Raw genomic sequence first — 19,154 nt, 5'->3', positions numbered from 1 at the left:
CAAACACACACAGAGAGACACACACACACAGAAACACAAGCTCACAATCCCAGGACTCATTTAAGCCAAAGCTTTAAAAGTAAACTATTGTCCAAGAGGTGATAGCATTTTCTCTTAGAGGATCATGGATCACAAGAAAATAAAACCTACCCAAATCTCTTACCTTGAAGCAGTAGAATTACCTGCAGAGATGTCCTCCCTTTCCTTGCAAAATGAGCCGGGCTTTGGTCAGCAGCAGAATTACTCCAAAAGAAGGAATAATGAGTCCTTTATGTTGTAATTTTCACTGTTTATATGCAAGAAGTGTAGTGGGTCTGCTCACGTAGGAATAAATAAAAAGCCGAACAAACTGCTCGGCAGCTACCATGTGAAAAGAAAAGACCTCTAGTGGTCACAGGCTGAATTCTTTGAGGAAAGGAGAGAAGAGATGGAGAGAGTAGAGGAAACACGTGTGTGTGCGTGTGTGCACACACACAACACACATACACACACACACAACCTCTCAAACTCTAGGATTTCTCCTTTCTGGCATCCAGCCTGGCCAGAGGGATACCCAATGATGAAGCTTCTTTCTTGGTTTAAATAGGATCTAGTTAACAGTGATGGTGGTGCTCTGTCTGATTTGAAAAGAGCTGATAATTTCACAAACTCACCATCACCCCCTGGGGTCTGAGCAAGAGAGGATTTGCCTCCCTGGATGATCAAGATGGTTCACCCCAGTATAGAGGCTCCAGGTCCCCATCAACATAGTGTCCAGTGACGAGTGTCCTCACTGTTGTTCTCGAAAGTCTCAGCTTTGCGCTTTCATCCAGCTTTGTGTGTTTTCTAAATATTTATGGTGTGTGAGCATGGTGGCAGGGCTGGCTTCCTGGGTATAACGACCTGGGCTGGTGCTCAGAATGGGACATAGGGCTGCCTTGAAATTCTGAATAATTTTTAACAAAGACTCTTCATTTCATTTTGCTCAGAGCCCCACGAATTATATAGCTAGTCTTTCTGACTGGACCACTATAACTAAACTGTAAAGCTATAATCTACAAAGATATGTATTTTTTCATATGTGTATTTTCTATATATGTGTGTGTATATACACGTATACATATATATATGCATAACAAAGATAGCAGTTTGTGATACCAAATCCATTTTTATTGGTTCACGAACAATACTTCCGAAACACATGATGCCTCTGGTATGCCTTCTGTCGGACACCCTTTAGCAGCAGGGTTCCCTGAAGAGGCCTGCCTCACACTGAGCAGACCATTTTCCATCAGCCTGCCCTTGACCAAACCTAGTGGGACTTTCTTTGACTAAGATGGCAGTCCCATTAGAATCTTATAGGAGATAATCTTGAGTGTCTCCTTTCCTCTGGTGGATTTGTGGTTGGTACTTCCTTTACAAGATTTCCAGAGTAGATGTCCCTAACTGCTGCTTACAGATACTAGCCTAAACTGTGCTAAAATATGCACCCTGATACAGACTCATAAAATCTGGGAGGGAAAAAGCAGAAAGGGCTGTGGTGATATATTCTGGTGCATGGAGGGATCTGGTTCTTGCTCCTCTGATTCCATGGATCCTTCCGAACCCACCTTTTCTCTAAGTTCCTGCATTGATTTCTCTCGTTTGAATCCCTCTGACACTTGGTGTGCCTGACAGATCAAAGGTCTTGTATGTTTTCCCTCACAGATATTAATCTTCCTTTCCCAACTAGGTCATGAATTCCTGAAGAGCAAAGACCACCTCTTTTCATTTCTTTTATCCTCCAAGACCCTTTTTTTAAATAATAAATTTATTTTTTATTGGTGTTCAATTTACCAACATACAGAATAACACCCAGTGCTCATCCCGTCAAGTGCCCCCCTCAGTGCCCGTCACCCATTCACCCCCACCCCCCGCCCTCCTCCAAGGCCCTTAACAGGTGTTGGTAGCTATTGGCTTCTCACTGGGCAATTCTTGATGGTCCAACAACTGATTTCTCTATAAAGAAATTCATTTTATTCAAAGCACTATAGGAGCCATTTGATCCTTTTAATACATATCTGGGGAGAGGATATGGATGGATTATTGTCCCACTTTACAGATGAAACAATTGGGACTTAGATATATAAAATTATTTATCAGAAATTCCAAGTATCTCCAGGATCTTGATACAGGCTAGATCTCCTAACACCAATGCAGTGGACTTTTCCCAAAGTACAAGCAGCTGGAGAAGTGATGGATCAGGCTCCAATTTCTATACCTGGAGTTCCCATTACAGTCCTAGTCACATAATAGGTGTTCAGTAAATGATTTTTGAAAAAAGAACCCATAAAAAGAACCCATAAATGAACCCATTTCCTCATAGTGACATTTCACTTGCTGGTCCAGTAAGGAAAGATTCTCCCTCCTTGGAAATCTTTTTATACTTGCCTGAGATTGTTGGGGTGTTTTCCAGTCTGAAGTCGAGGAATTGGGGAAGATCAATCTCATGGTGCTCTCTCCACTATTTCATGGCATCTTTCTTTATTTCTTACAGAGTCACTTTGTGGCATGTATGACAGCCATTTTAAACCAGATGGGTGATCAGCACTATTCCTTCTATATTGAGACCTTCCAGACCAGCTCTGAACTTGTGGTGAGTCAATATGATGTGGCGTGTGTGTGTGGGGGGGGCAGTATAGGGAAGGCATGTTTCATTCTTGGCTCTTAAAGAGTTCAAGGCAAAAAGGTATCCCAGTGAATTTTGTGTATGTGTGTGTCTAAGTTTACAAACACTCTCATGTGATTCTCTACTTCTATTTTCCACTTAGGCTTGTATATACCACTTCTGAAACATGTCTTCAGTCTCTGTCAGAGATAAAAATTGAATGTCTAGCATAAATATGCCTCAAGAAATGTTTGTTGATGAATCGTGGGCATTTGGGGGCTTAAGAGCATGAGTGTTAGAGTCACACAGTCTAGGATTTGCATCCGAGATTTGTCATTGGAAAGATATGTGATCATGGGCAAGTTAGCTCTCTTAAGCCTCAGTTTCCCTATCTGTAAAGTGGGATAATTTATTTCATAGTATGGGGAAGGGGTTAATGAGAGCATAGTAGCTCTCACATATTAAGTGCCCTGTAAAAGGTAGCTATTTCTATATTATGATCACAAATACATAGAGGAATTTGGCCTCTGAGCCCCTTTGCTCTTTTAGCTTCTCGGGACTCATTTGCTACAGAATAGTCTGCACATGGACTTTGGCCCATAGGCTCATAGCTCTGTAGCAGATGACTTATCAACATAAAGCCCAGCCCAGGCTGTCATGGGGATATAACAGTCCCTTTGCCCTCAACATGGTCGTTTCTGTCATTGTCTCCTTCCTACTGCTAGATTCAGGAATTCCATTGTTGGGGCTCACTTTCAATTCTCCTTGGAGTGGCCAAGAAAGCTAAAATTGGGCCAATCTCAGAGAGTGGTCCATAAAAAGGGAATTATTAAGAAGCTTACTCTTTCAGCCATTCAGCAGAGAGATGATCTCCTCACTGGAGCAGTATTGGCAAGAAATGTAATCTTTCTCTGGATACACAAAAAATAAAACAAAAGGAAAGCCAAATAACCCAGGATTTTTCCCTAAATTCTCTATGTCATGGGACATGGAAATAGATCAGATTCCTAATTTTTGATCCTCAGTGGAAGGAAAAGTGATAAGACAGGTAGAAAAGGGAATTATTACTTGTTGAACATATATACTGTTTTATATAATCCTCACAACAGTATGACCTAGGGATTAGCAGTCACATTTTATAAGTCTATAATCTGCTTGCTCAAGGTCATATAGCAAGTATGTGGCAGAGTAGGATTTGAACTTCTGTCCTAACCCTTACAGCATACTATAGCTTCTCATTCAAAAGCTAGGTTTTTCATCTATGAGCCGGAGGCCTTCTCCGTTGCCATAGGAAGGGAAAGAGCCTGTGATGATATCCCCATTTCCCCAGGTGATATCAAAGATGAATAACAATACTCGCCATTGTCACGATCCAGCATTTAATGAGCAGTTACAATGGGCCAGGCTTTGTGCTGAGCATCTTTTAGACAGTGTGCGCTTAATCTTCACAGTTATCCTCATTCTGCTGATGTGGAAACTGGGACTTAAAGCGTTGACATAATTTTCCCTAGAAGCAGATTGCTGAAAAGGAACAAATCTAATTTTCAGAATTTTGCAATTAAGCTTAGTGATTTTCGAATTATATTCCTCGCATCCTCACTATCTTCTACCATAAACATACATGCATACACACACACACACACACACACACATATGTCAACCACAGCTATTCTACTTTTGTCTTTTTTATCTATTCAGTTCTAGTAATATTTTCTTTGGACAAAGAATTATGCTGTTAAAATAATTTGAAAACCACTAACTAGTTTAAGGAAAGAGCTCTGAATGGGTTTCCTATGGATTTAAAATTTTCCCAAAATCATACAGAGAGTATGATTTGGCTTCTTCTAGCCCAGAGGCGTCCACATGCCAGTGTTCCTGGTCTTTGCTATCTGGATTTGTCTTGAATTTGTATTCGGCAAAGATGGAACACAAGCTTGGCGTGCTGCGATATCTGATGGAGTGTGTTGAAATCTACTCTCAACCTCTTCAAACAAGGGGAAGAGAGTCCCTGTTGCATTTCCTCTAATCTGCCCATGGATATGTCTGTTATATGAAATAGTTGTGTTTACAGTACTGCTAATTAGGTGGTCATGTTAGTAATTGCTTGTTATATGACCTGAGATGCCTTCACAAAGCGTAGAATATTTCCTTCTTAAATACATATTTGAGAAATTAAAAAATTGTGACATCAACAAATGCATTTACTTCTTTCCTCCCAAAGACAGAATTACTAGCACTCTGTTTTGAGAGTATTTTCACATAGTCACATTCCACTTGTATTTGTGAAAGTCTCCTAGTAACAAACATGAAGCTTCCATTTAAAAATCCACTGCGATTGGTTTCTTTGGACTTATTAAGCGAAAGGGACTTTTATCCTTTCCCTTTTCTGCCTCTCTAAAAAAATAATAAAGAAAAAAATTTAAACATCCAACAAGATCTGGGTACTTCCAGTCAGTTCCTATGAGACAAGATGACAAGTGTGTTTTGCTTTACAATTTCAGGACTTCTTGATGGAGACATTCATCATGTTCAAGGACCTCATTGGGAAAAATGTGTATCCTATAGACTGGATGGCCATGAGTATGGTTCAGAACAGGTGAGCTACCACTTGTTCCTAACTGCTACATCACCCCAGCAATCACGTTAAAGAGCCCTCATAGAGACAAAGTAAGGATACTTTCTTCCTGGTGAGAATAAAAGTATAGCAGAGTCTTTCTACTTTTAAACACCAGGGCACTTCACACCAATCTTGAATCTTCTTTTTTAAAAAATATTTTAGTCCTCATGATTTTGTATATACTGGGCTGGCTACCTCCCACCTTTTCCATTCTTTAAATGCCAGTTAAAATAACATACTTTGTGGGGTGCTTGGGTGACTCGGTTAACCTCCAACTCTTGGTTTTTGGCTTCAGGCATAATCTCAGGGTAGTGAGATCAAGCCCCATATCGGGCTCTCTGCTCAGTGGTGAGTCTGCTTAAGATTCTCTCTCTCTTGGGGATCCCGGAGTGGCTCAGCGGTTTAGTGCCTGCCTTCGGCCCAGGGTATGATCCTGGGGTCCCGGGATCGAGTCCCATGTTGGGCTCCTTGCATGGAGCCTGCTTCTCCCTCTGCCTGTGTCTCTGCCTCTCTCTCTCTCTCTCTCTCTCTCTGTTTCTCATGAATAAATTTAAAAAATCTTTAAAAAAAAAGATTCTCTCTCTCTGCCCCTCCCCCACTTTCTCTCTCTCTCTCTCTTTTTCTTTCCCTCTCTCTCAAATAAATAAATAAATCTTAGAAGAAGTTAACATACTTTGTGAAGTCTCCCCCAAACTCTTGAGACAGAAGAACTTAAGGTCAGGCTTATTAAAATTATATTATTTTAACATTTATTCAAAACAATAAAATACATTTGTGACATACAGTAAAATAAGTTTAGGAAGTATTAGATTAAGCAGCTTTGAACAGATTTCTGTGCTGCAGGACTTCCTAGAGCCTTTAATATGCTGATGGGATTCTCTGAATGAAGGATTTAGGATACAGAATTTCACAAATTTACTTGCTAATGGAACCATTTGGTGTGCATATATGTATGTCTCTGTGCGTATATATAATATCTATTAATATCTCATAGGATACCAGTGTAACCCAAGTATAATTCAGATCCCCATAATGTAGCACAACATTAGATAAAAGTAATTATAAGCAATTTCAGTCTTTAATGCTTTCTCTCAAATAGTATCATCTCATCAAAATGCAATTCAAATTATAACACTCAGCAGTATGATATTCTCTTCATTCATTTCTCTCTCAGTATGTCTCACATCCCATGTGTTATCCAAGTTTCTCTTACAACTTTATTCTCAATTCCTATCCATAAATTCCTTTAAAACTGGATCTTCTTGGCCTCTCCCCTCTTTTTTCCTTTGGCTTCATATAATTATTTTAAATCCTTCCCATGAAAGGCTTTTCACTCTACATTGGCAAGAAGTTTTGTCCCTATCTATTGCCCTTTTTCTATATCCAAAAAAACAAGAATTGGCTAGAAAACAATAATATCCCTAGAGGGTGTAAAAAGAAGAGAAGTTGAAGAGGCAGAAGCAGAATTCTCCTTAGTGGGAGGCAAAGAAGGAAGACTATAAACAATTATGTATTAATAATTTTGTCATTGGATACTGTCTGAGAATTTTTGTATCGTGTGCCTAAGAGCCGACTTCAGTCCCTCTAAAAATCTATTCTTCCACTAATTGGATGCCTACGTGCCTGGCCATATGACTCAAAAGACTCACTTACCTGCAGAGCTCTTGGGGCCAGGTTTAGAGGCTGGTGAAGGGGGGAAGTGTTTTGTCAAGGCAGAAGGAAGTTTCTGGCTGTGCAGTGGAGCTAATGGTGGAAGGAAGAAAATTAGCCCAGCAAATAAAATGTCAGAATTCTCAGTCTGAGCTAAACTTGCCAATTCTCCCTCATCTCACAGATGGGAGTTTGGCTTTTGCAATGATAAAAGTGTTGGTGGAAGTTAGGCATGGGCCATGTGACAGATCAGAGGCAGTTCCCTTCCCTACCCCTCTGTCAGGCAGATTTCTGAGCCTGTACCCTGTACAGTTACTTAGAACCCTACACTCTAAAGGGCTCCATGTTTGGTTTAATGCCCTTCTTTTGTCAACTTGAAATTCTTAATAATTTTTGAACAAGAAGATTCACATTTTCATTGTGCACTGAGCTCAACAAATTATGTAGCTGATAGTACCTAATGTCAATATTCAGTCGTCTTGTGCTATAGTAGTGGCCAGCTCTTGAACTGTGTGTGAATCCTTTCACTGTTTGCCAGTTGGTCAATAATATCATCAGGTTTTGCCAAAATATGTGAAGCACCTATGTGAGTCATCTTCAACTCACCCTGTGCTTTAGATATATTCAACTATTCACTGTTATTGACCATTTCATTCTCCTATTGACTTTTCATAAACTATTGCTCTCCCCGCTTCTAGACCAAACTCAACATGAAAGCATCTTTCAAATTCTCGACACTGTAACCTCTCCTTTGTGGATGCTTCTAGAACTCTCTCCTGGTAGGAGAATGTGTTTCTTCTCTATATTTCCGTACATGCCCATATATGGTGCTACTCCACTGTACTATAATTGTCTCTTCAGATGACTGCTTCTGCCATTAAAGAATGAGATTCTTGAAGGCAAGCACTAGATAATTATGTCTAATTTATCTCTGTGTTTCCAGACCCTAGCACAAAGCCTGATATTCGTAAATAATATAATGAACTTTGTGTATCCAATGAGTACATATTGATTAGAATTTTTAAAGACATCTAGTTCAAATCTGCCTAAGTAGAAAGAGAGTTTATTAGCTCAGAGTTGTGGCTTCAGGCATGGATGCGTCTAGGTGTTCAAACAATCTAAGAAATCTATCTCTATCTTTGCTCTTTTCTCTGTTGGCTTCATTCTCAGGCAGATACTCCCTTTGTGGTGGGGAAAATGAGCTCTAGAAGTTCCAGAGACATGCCTTGAATTAGCAACCCCAGTAGAAAGAAAAATCTTCCTTTTCAACAGGCAGAACAAGTGTCTTCTTCAAAGCTCTGGCTTAGGCTACATCACCATTTATAAATTTCTGTGGCCAGGAAAGTGAAATTTCCTCTTTCATCAGGCTTGGATCACATAACTCCATTTGCAACTGGTTGGCTACGGTTAGTTCTACCCAAACCACAAAGCCTGGGAGCAAAGGGAGAGGTAGAGGGAGTAGTTATCCAAAGAAAAAATCTAAAAGTTGTTACCAGAAGAATTGGGTGGTGGATAGGCAAATAAATGCACGGACATCTACCACTTATAAAGGATCAGGAGGATGGGAGCCCAGAGAGCCTGGAGCCCTGACCAGGCCAGCAAGTCCTTCTGAGTTGCCTATAGTCATCTTGGAGGAAGCATGTGGAAGAATTTGAAGGAATGTTCCCTCCTGAAATCCCAGCTACCTGTGGACTTTGGTCTTTTTTGGGGGGATAGGCCCCCAGAGATGATACAATAATCCTTGGTTTCTTTATACTTAGAAAATAACAATATAATTTTCTAAAGTATCTAAGAAAGTGAAAATTTCTTCTAAATAGAAATATTTGCATCCCTTAAGGCTCAGTCAAGTACTTAAGTCTCTACATTAAAAAAAAAAAAAGTTAGACTCAGATAAACAGCTGGGTTGCAGATTTATGAAGTCTGCTACTTCCCTTTCTTGGGAAGTCATTTAATCTCTTGGACTCTCAGTTTCCTGATCTATAAAATGGGAATTAATTATAATGTCCATTTCATGATGTTTTTTTGTGAGGATAGAATGAGTTACTCTTTAGAACAGTGCTGGTACCTCAGAAAACTCACTGAATAGAAGCATTGCCATTCCCGGGTGTAGACAACACACTTAGCCTTGGACTAGAGAAGCATGTGCCTAATGTCAACCAGATGAATGATTATTTTTCTCTTAGATTAGTTAGTAAATGTCCTTCATCTTCAGTTCACAATGGAGTGCTTGAAAGTTTCTCACCTATCTGGGGCTCCTAGATAGGAGCCCTATCTGGTGGCTCAGTTGGTTAAGCATATACCCTTGACTCAAGTTATGATCTCAGGGTCCTGGGATCAAATTCCACATCAGGCCCTCTGCTCAGCAGGGAGTCTGCTTCTCCCTCTCCTTCTCCCTCTCCCTCTCCCTCTGCTCCTACTCGTGCTCTCACTTTCTCTCTCTGTCTCTGTCTCTCAAATAACTAAAATATTTCTGAAAAGGAAATTTTCTACTTTTTTTTTTACATTTGCTTTGATGTTATGATAGCTAACATGTGTTAAGCACCTAGATCTACTGCTGTTGTGAGTACTTTCCATGTATTAATTTATTTAATCTTCACAACTTTACATGTAATCCGCATTTTATATAGGAGAAAACTGAGGCACAGAACAGATGAGTAACTTAATACAATGTTTCATTGCTATTAAGAAGCCATGCAATCAGAGTCCATGTTCTTGATCTCCACTGCTTCATCCTGTAAAATAGTGAGGCTCATATTATGAAGTACATTGTATAAAAGTGCCGACTGCATGTTTAGTGGCTCAGAAAACTGCAAGAGGCCCAAAGATGTAACTTGCCCAAGGTCAAGTGACTAGCTAGTGAAAGATTTCAATGTAAATTGGATAAACAGAATATGCAGCATGGCATAGCCAGAACATTTCTTACTTCCTATGCTGGTTAGTAGGTATTTTACAATTTCCTTCCTTCCTTCTTTCCTTATTATTTATATGTTATTATAACTTACCTGTTTTTATAATTTCTCTATTATCACTTAGGATTTATGTGTGTATGTATATATCAGTCACATATGATTTATTTATCTGCTTGGTGGAGGGAATGGAGTTTTCCAGAGTTGAATGTCTTCTCAGCTGTGTACTGTTAGTGTATGCAGACCTAGTGACATGTTTACTGCAAGAAATGCCTTCTGCTAGAACATTTTTTTTTCTTATTGGTAAAATGCGGCTTTCAGTAAAATCTGGTTTACGTGGTATGTTAAATTTTTAAATGATGAAGTTCCTTATAATGTAGCAAACTAACAAAATTATACCTAGGAACCTCTTTTTTCCCCTTTCTAACTGCACCTCAATCTGGAAATCCAACATTTTGAGGGGGCTTGGGGATTTGTACACATCCCTAAACCATCTCAAAATGGAATCAACCAACATATTTACTGAGTATCCTGGTTATGCAGGGCTCTAGGAAGTGGGCCTGTTCTTCGGCCCCAGAAGGCAAGGGGCTTATGGTCTAGTTGATGAGACAGGAAATGTGCCCCTGGAAATGTGATCAATTGCTATAGTCACTGCAGTGAGTCCAGAGCACAAAAAATACACAGAGGAGGTAAGATTTACAACTGCCAGGATCCATATCCTGCCTCCATCATTTAATAGTTAGCTTACCTTGGGTGAAGTTATGTAATTATTATGACTCTATTTTTTCTTCCTATAAAATGAGGCGAATAATAGTATCTATCACAATTGTGAGGACCCAAATGAAATGAAATAATATATACAAAGTAGTTAGAACAGTGCTTGGCACATAGCAAGCATTTCATAAGTGTTAGCTATTATTTTCCTTGTCACATTCCTATGGTGTAGAAATACACAAAATATTTCACTGAAGTGACAAATCTGGGCTGGATCTTGTCTACTTTTATCAGTGTCCTAATTCAAGGTCTAACATTGTCTCAAGCATATACTAGGTACACAGTAGGGTCACAGGAGTCAATCATAGGAAGTTGAGTAGGGCAGTGTCCAGCAATCATATGGTGGCTTCATCAGGACCCTGACAGATAACTGTCGCTTGCTTCTCCTTCCTCCTACCTACATTAGTTTGTAGTGCCTACTCCTTTTTGTGGACCTCACCTCCTCCAGTGTACATTGACCAGAAAGAAGCCTCTCCATGGATTCTTTAGCCAGCACAGCACCTCTAATCCTGATGTTCAGCAAGCTGCAGAATTCCAGATTCCAAGAGCATACTGCACCCCTCACTAGAATCCCAGATTCTATGCAAAGTGTTGGGGTTACTGGGGGTGAGCTGGAAGCTGTTACTTCACTCTAACCTCTTGGTGCACAGAGCTTTTGTGTGTTGTGAGGGAAGCAGCTTAAAGATTCTGGGAGGATGGATTTCTCACTTCCTGGAGGGGAGGAATAAGAATATCTTCTCCAGCTCTTTTATTTCCATTGTCAGGTTTTGACCAATAGAATCAACTACATCCCATGAACCACAGGAAGGAGGGGGACGGAATTCAAAGAGGCCCTCTCTCCCTGAGCATTCTCACCATCAAGGACATGTCCTTTTATTCCTGTCCTACAACCTGTGGGTGCGAGTTGGTTGTCACATCAGAATGTTTTCAGCCTGGAATCCTCCTGCCTCAGAGCTACCAGGTGGCCAGGTTATTAACAATAACAACAACTGACATTTATTGAGGAGTTCTATGTGCTAAGGCACTGGGCCACCACCTTTATCACTACATCTTTTTTCATCTTCACATGGCTCATTTCACAGAAGGGGCAGTTGAGATTCCCTGAGGTCAAGCAACCAGCTCCAGGACACAGCATGGAAGAGAGCCAGAGTGAGAATCTGACCCAGCATAGGCTTGTTCAAGCACCTGCAGGAGTCTGTGTAATAGCAGTAAAACCAATTGTACCTACTTCCTAGTGGAATTGTGACAATTGGTTGAGAAAATACATGTAAAATACCTAGAGTAGGATCTGCTACATAGTCAGATCTTATTAAGTTGTAACTATCATCATATTCCCCTACTCCACCTTCAAGGATCATTCTGCCAGTTTCTTTTTACTCCCAGCAGCTGACTTCTCTCACATGTGGCTTCTGCTTCCTCTCAGAGTCATCTGTTCATGGATTCTACTTAGAGCATGGATCACTGTCTTCTCCCTAGTTGTCCCGCATTAGGACTGCCTCAAAGGATTTGATTTAACTACTCTCCAGGTCTGGGTGCCCCCACTGGGCACCCATGGGCCACTGACCACCCAGGGAAGACTGCCTGAGTCAGGGTTTGGCCCTGTTCCTAGGCAGCTGTGGGCAGAGCTGCAGGATGATGGGAACAAAGTGTGAAGGGACTGTGTGCAAAACGGTGGGCACAAGTAGAAGCATGTCCAGTGCCAAAAGACTGCAGGCAGACCTTCAAGGGAACCCATATACCCTTCTGGTTAATTGCAAAGGCTTTAGAGAAAGACAACTGTGACATTGGTCTGTACTCTGCTGTTTATTAGCTGTGTGAATGTGGGGAAATAATTTTATTTTCCCAACATTCAGTTCCTTCTTCTGTTAAATGTGTATAACAATAACACCTACCTTGGTTTATCGAATTATATGAAAGAATGTCTGTAGAGTACTTAGCATGGGGTACACAAATAGCAATACTTCTATCTTTGCTATTATTAATAAGGTGAGCTCACAGATCAGATTGAACAGAGTTACAGAGGTTTGCTTATGGACAGAATAGCAGAATGCTTAAATACCTACATTGTGAAGCAGCATACTTTTGTTTAAATCCTGATTTCATATGTACTGGCTGGGTTATTGGGAAAGTTACCTAAACTCATATCTCTCAAATGGAAACAATACCCAACTCAGAGAATTAATGTAAGAATTAAACAAGAAAAAGACAGAAGAACAGAAAGAATCCATGCAAAGTCCTTAGCGGAGAGCCTGTCCCATCATTGGTAACTGTGGCTCTGATTATTATTGATTTTATATTTTTTAAGATTTTATTTATTTATTCACGAGAGACACAGAGAGAGGGAGAGGAGAGGCAGAGACACAGGCAGAGGGAGAAGGAGACTCCACGCAGGGAGCCCGATGCAGGACTCAATCCCTGGACCCTGGACCTAGGACCCAGGATCACGCCCTGTGCCGAAGGCAGATAGATGTTCAACCACTGACTCACCCAGGCATCACCCAACTTTTCTATTTCTTTTGTTTTTAAAGATTTTATTTATTTGTTCTTGAGACACAGAGAGAGAGAGGCAGAGACACAGGCAGAGGGAGAAGCAGGCTCCATTCAGGGAGCCCCACGCGGGATTCGATCCCAGGTCTCCAGGATCAGGCCCTGGGCTGCAGGCAGTGCTAAACTGCTGAGCCACCCGGGCTGCCCTTATTATTGATTTTATAGATCCTACGCATCACAAATGAGATGCAGGAAGTGTTAGATTGAGATCTGGTCATGAACTTCGTTTTCAACAATTCAAGTGCATTGTTGAGAGTAACAGAAAGAGTTGAGTATGTTTTCATTCCAATTTACTTCACCATATTAGTGCTTAGGCTTTAAACACAGTTATTTTTTAAAAAGAAGACAAAAGACAAACTTTTCCAAACCCATACATGAGAAAGCAAAGTTAAGTGACACTAGGATCCATGATTCCCAGAGAGTGGCTGTGGAAGAACCCAGAGAGAGGCAAGAACCTTGACTTACTGCCTCTAGCCCCTATTTGACATCAGTACCACCATTGGCACAGAGGGTTGATCAATTCCTTGGTTATTTGATTGGCCTTTGAGAACCAGAGACAGGTTTAAGCTGACAATCAAAATAATGGCTATTACTGAAACTACTGATAGCTTTGTTGCTTCTGAGAATTTGTAAAACCCCTCATTTTGATATCACATTAGAGATTCTGAGATACTTAAAGCATAATATGACAGCCACTCAATGCATTTCCATCTGGGGAATAAGATACTAATCTTTAAGGAGAAAATATAGGTATTTTTCAAAAGCATATTAGCAAATGACAGAAAAGCAAAGCCAAAGAAATCTCAATTTTTAACATCCCGATAGTGGGGAGGATCTCTCTCTCTCTCTCTCTTTTTCTTTCATTTTTTTTTGCCTTTACATGGTCCTGCTTAGCGCAGAACTGGTTGCCAGCTGCAGCTGGTCCTGTCTGCCCATGTTGCTGTTAGTCCCTGACTTTGGAAGAAGAATGAAGCAACCCAAAGGGGTCTGAAGTAGCCATAGCTGCTGTGTTCCTGTTGTTATATTTGTGTCAGGCACCATGCTCCGCACTTAACATGCATTTGCCACTAATGCCCAGTGACCCTGGGAAAGGGCCTACATTGTTGGTATTTTCACAGGCAAGGAAACTGAGATGTCAAAGTGACACGAACATGTCTCAAATCCACACAGCTGGGAAGTGGCAAAGCCAGAGTCCACATCCAGCTGTGTATGTGTGGGTGTATACATCTTGTGATCCTGATACCAGGATGCACTGTCTTCTTTGTTCAACAAACATTAAATGCCTAATGAATACCTAGCCCAGGTTCTTTACAAGCAATGCCCAATGTGGCAAATTCTAGAGGTGCCCTGCCTATACTCCTGACCAATCCAGAATATACCTACAGCTTTGGTGGACATTTACCACATATCCCGAGCTTCCTAGTTCTTTAATTCTCTGGACTTTCTCTGGCTGCGAGAGAGAGCTCAGTCCACCTACAGGGCAAGCCAGAGATACTGGGGACTTAATGCCCAGAGGAGCAACTTCCAAGTAGTGAGGGGCTAGCATTGGTAAATAAATAGTCCAGGTTCCACATGCTTGAGAGGAAACACTGCTGAGTGCAAGTGTGTTCTCTACAGTGTCTCAGAAGTTCCCATGCAGAATTGAGCCACAATAGTTATGCAAAGCAATTACCTTCTAATCTATACTTCTTTGCTGGCTCTTCCTATAGTGTCTCAGGTAGGCCAAATGGGCATTTTTCTGGGACCAGCCATTCAATGGATAAGTAGTTATTGATTATCCAATGTTAATCCAAAATTATAGACAGTGGTACAGGTAAGATCTGGCCACTGTCCTCGAAGATTTTACAAACACACACACACACACACACACACACACACACACACACAGTAGAGACTAGGTCACAGGTGGACATGTGGCAGATTGAAGGCTATTACAGAAATCTAGGAAAGAAATGATGGTGGCTTGGTTGAGGTCAATGTAAATGGGGTGTTGAGAAATAGTCAAATTCTGGTTGTATTTTTAAAGTAATGCTAAAAGGTTTTGCTGATAGGCCAGGTGCAAGATATGAGAGAGGAAAATCAGGGATGCTACAGTTTTTTTTTTCTCCTTGAGCAATTGGAAGGATAGAGTTAACCCTAACATAGATGGGAAGACTACAGAAACATTTGAAGACTACAGGGGTTGAGATTTTGACCTTATGTTTGAGATGCCTATTAGTAATCCACGTGAGGATATGGAGTAGGGAACTGGAATGCAAGCTGGAAGCTCAGGGGAAAGGCCAGGGAGGAAGATATAAATTTGGGAACCAAAGGCATGTAGGTTGGAAAATAGATGAGATCATGGAGGGAGTCTCTGATTTGAAGGAAAGTACAGTCTAGTGGAGGAGACAGGCATTATTGAGTCACACAAATAAGTCATCCTAGACCATGCTGAATTCTGGGAAAGGAAATTGTAATAACTATCCTTTGGAGGACACAAAGATGCAGCAGACCCTGCCCTAAAGAGATTAAAAGGAGAGAGGCATTTATACAAAAGAAGAACACAGCTATGTATCAGAAAACTAGAAAAAGCACAGGATAACAGTGAGAAATGAGTCTAAAAAGGGTGGAGTCCAATCACAAAGGGCATTGACTGTCAAAAGAAAGAGTTTGGGCTTATCCTGTGGAAAGTGGGGAGTCACTAAAATGGATGATTGACATGACTGGAGCTGTCCATTGGACAAAATACTCTTGATGTTGAAGAGACAAGAGATGGGAGGCTGAAAGACCAGTCAATAGGGCTTGGTAGGAGGAAGGGGAGGAAGAGATGAATGGGAAGATGTTTATGGAGAAACACAATTTGACAACAGGTACCAAAATGTTAAATGTGCATTTGATCAGTACTACCACTTCAAGAAGAAGACTGGAAAAGAAGTGTATGTCAGAGGTGCAAGGTGTACATAAAAGAGTGAGTACTGAAGCACTGTCTATAAAAGCTGAGTATAAAGGATCATCACTAAAAGACTGATTAAATAAACTGTGATCCACATAGAAAGGCATGCTCTTCAGTAATTAAAAGGCATGATGTATATCTGCATTCATTGGCATGAAAGGAAAACACAATTTATTGCTGAGTAAAAAAAACAGGCTGTGAAACCTGTTTGCCGTTTAGCCCTATTTATCAAAATGATATCTTTCAAATACCATTCATGTATATACATCTAGGGAGACCTCTGAACATAACATTCATCAGGATTTCAGTGATGGCTTTTTTCTAGAGGATAAGATTCGATGGTGTGTTGGTTGTTTGTTTGCTTATTTGTGTGTAGAGGAAGCAATTTCTTTCTTTCTGGATAGCATAAATTTTCTTCCATAAGCTTGTAATAGTTTAAACAAAGGACAATACACATTTTCTAAGGAAGTCAAATAGATAGGTCTTAAGTTCTTGCAAGGCAAACATGGCCCCAGCTCTACACTGAGCAGGTGGGTCAGCTGACCTCTTCTTTGGGGTCTTTGAGCTCCTGCCTGAGGGAACTTTGGTCTGGAGGATGGGGAGGGATGCCTGGGGTAGCATACTCAGATGGCCTTGTGACCTTTTCCCCTCTTCCAGGGTCTTCTTGAGAGCTATCAACAAGTTCGCAGAAACCATGAACCAGAAGTTTCTGGAACACACGAACTTTGAGTTCCAGGTGAGTGTGAAGCACCCGGGGTGTGCTTGGGGTGCCCTGGCAAGATGGCTGTAACATCTTGGGCTGATTGCACCATTAGACACATCTCAAAGCACACATAGGTATGCCAGTGTCTCTGGGGATTTCCACAGAGGAGTGTGAACAAGGAGAGAACCAGTCCCTTGATTGAAACTCAGGGTTTGGAACCAGGCCCTTGATTAAATAAATAGTCATTAACCGAGCAGCACATGCAAATGTGACTGTATAATGTATTTTGTGCTAAAGAGGAGATTTGCATTCATCCATTGTCAGAGTGGGTAGCACCTTTTAGAGAAACATCACATTCTTTTCCTTTTCTATTCACTGGAGCCTAGAAAAACAGCCATTCATAGACACTGAAAAATAAAGCTCACTAATACATTTCTGTGACTTCATGATTCCTCCAGAAATCACTTTTAGGACTCAGACAAGACCTGTGGCCTCTATGAGATTTGGGGGCCTCAAAGCATGTCCCTGGGGCAAACAGAGTGACACACTTGCTAAAGACCTAGGCAAGAAGAGCCAATTCCTCAAAGCCTTGTAGAAAAGTCCAGATTGCTACCTCCTGCTGGTGATATGAGAGAGAAGGGCCCTGAAAGGGGATCCCGCCCCTGGGGATCCTCTAGGATCTCTTGCTGTGCAAGCTTCGGAAGTAGCCAATAAATTGAGGCAATTGTATTTTCTGCTGCTCATCTGAAGTGTTCAGTTCCAAGCTGGGTTTTGGCCTCTGACCAGCTGAGCAACCTCAAACAAGGCCTGGACTGTGTCTATGCCTCAGTTGACACATCTGCAAAATGTTCACAATACTGACTCTTTCTATTTCATAGGGTTTTTGCAGAACTGGAGTGTGTCAAGGAGCTTGCTGGGACAATTCACTGTAGGTTCCACCAGTTTTCATTCAAACACGTCCTCCTGAAAGACGCCTCCCCTGATGAGTCCTCTTTGAGGGTTCCCCACGACCCCATGGTCATTATGTATTACCATTTAACCTGTTGTAGTCTCTTCATAGCACTGAATATTATTTGAAATTATCTCTCTTATTTATCCACCTGCACATTTTTTCCCTCTCTTTTCTCTGGTAAAGTGTAAGCTTCATGAGTATGAAGACCTACTCACAGAGACTCTGTGCTCTGTGCCTGACACATAGTAGGTCTCCATGGGGAGATGATGCCTGGGGCCTATGAGGCCCACACCACTGGAGAGCCAGCCTAGAAGTATTTAATAAACATTATCTTTGAATAAGATTCTCTCCCACCACCTTGCATTCAAATCAGGCAACTGCACTATAATGCTAATGATGATAAAAAGGGTAGCTGCCATTTTCTGATGACTTAGATGTGCAGATCTCATGAGAAGCATTCTCAGGCATTTTCTTTCTCAGCCCTGACAACTACACTACAAGTTAGTTACTATTACTAGTACTTTTTCTGCTGGAAGGATTCGGGATGTGAGACTGGGAGGTGATAAGCAGATAGCCTGAAGTGACACAGCACATCAGTGTGGAGTTGAGACCAAAGCACAGCAGAGGCTGACATCACAGCTGCAGCTCACCACAGCCACATGCAAAAGAGGGAGCCACCCCCGCATTGGGTTCACAGAGAGGTTCTGACTGAGACTATAAATCTTTGACATGGAAGCAAAACATGTCACTCTGGCTGTTTGAATCAGAAGTGTTTGATCCCCTTCCAAATGTGGACCAGATGCCTGCAGGCTTCAGGTACGAGTGTGTTCCAGGAAACTAATAAGGTCGTTGCTTTTTTGGAGGGGCAGCTTGGATCAACACACCTAGGGGCCAGCAGTGAGGTAGTGTTTAGGCCATAAAACTGATGGCTGGTTTGCCCATCTCTGTCCGTAGGCAATGGCAATTACAGCCTCAGACCTGGTTTCCCGACTCTGGCTGTCCTCCATGGTCTTAGGGGGTACTTTCCAAGAGAAGTGCAGCTTCAGTCCTTCATGCCATTCTTTTAGATTTTATCCTGTTTTCCTTAAAGAAAATCTGCATCTGAGAGATGCCCAGAGAAAGGGGGTTTCATACATGGGAAGTTTGAGCTTATGAGCTGTGTGACTTTAGGCAAATTACCCCACTTCTCTATGCCTCAGTCTCTTCAACATCAAATAAAAATACTAATTACAGCTACCTCATTGGATTTTTGAGAGGATTAAGTGAATTAATTCATGTAAAGCATTTAGAACACTACCAGAAACATGTTAGCAATTTAATAAAATATGAGCTCATTATAATAATAGTTATCATTTTGATGATAATGATGATGATGGACCTAAAATATATCAAGTCTAGGAACTCATATGTCAGTCCTTGGTAAACAGGACAGTAGGCAGGCATCTTT

The 19,154-nt window shown here is 41.2% G+C and overlaps 2 protein-coding genes across 3 annotated transcripts in view; one reads left to right on the top strand and one right to left on the bottom strand.

Moving 5' to 3' along the window:
* INSYN2B (inhibitory synaptic factor family member 2B) overlaps positions 1–384 on the bottom strand; it is a 150,398-nt gene extending 150,014 nt beyond the window's left edge. For both annotated transcript variants that reach the window (XM_072824201.1, XM_072824199.1), the window contains exon 1: positions 164–384. The gene's annotated coding sequence lies outside the window, so the exon portion shown is untranslated. The remainder of the gene's footprint in view (positions 1–163) is intronic.
* The window catches only part of DOCK2 (dedicator of cytokinesis 2), a 397,905-nt gene that overhangs the window by 305,677 nt on the left and 73,074 nt on the right, over positions 1–19,154 (top strand). The window contains exons 28-30 of the mRNA XM_072824198.1: positions 2,516–2,614; positions 5,128–5,222; positions 16,710–16,788. Coding sequence (XP_072680299.1) covers positions 2,516–2,614; positions 5,128–5,222; positions 16,710–16,788 — 273 coding nt within the window. The remainder of the gene's footprint in view (positions 1–2,515; positions 2,615–5,127; positions 5,223–16,709; positions 16,789–19,154) is intronic.

The sequence above is a fragment of the Canis lupus genome, chromosome 4 (assembly GCF_048164855.1).
Source record: "Canis lupus baileyi chromosome 4, mCanLup2.hap1, whole genome shotgun sequence".
Classification (NCBI taxonomy): Eukaryota; Metazoa; Chordata; class Mammalia; order Carnivora; family Canidae; genus Canis; species Canis lupus.
The sequence above is the reverse complement of the archived record's forward strand: the minus strand, read 5'-3'. Positions and strand labels throughout refer to the sequence as shown.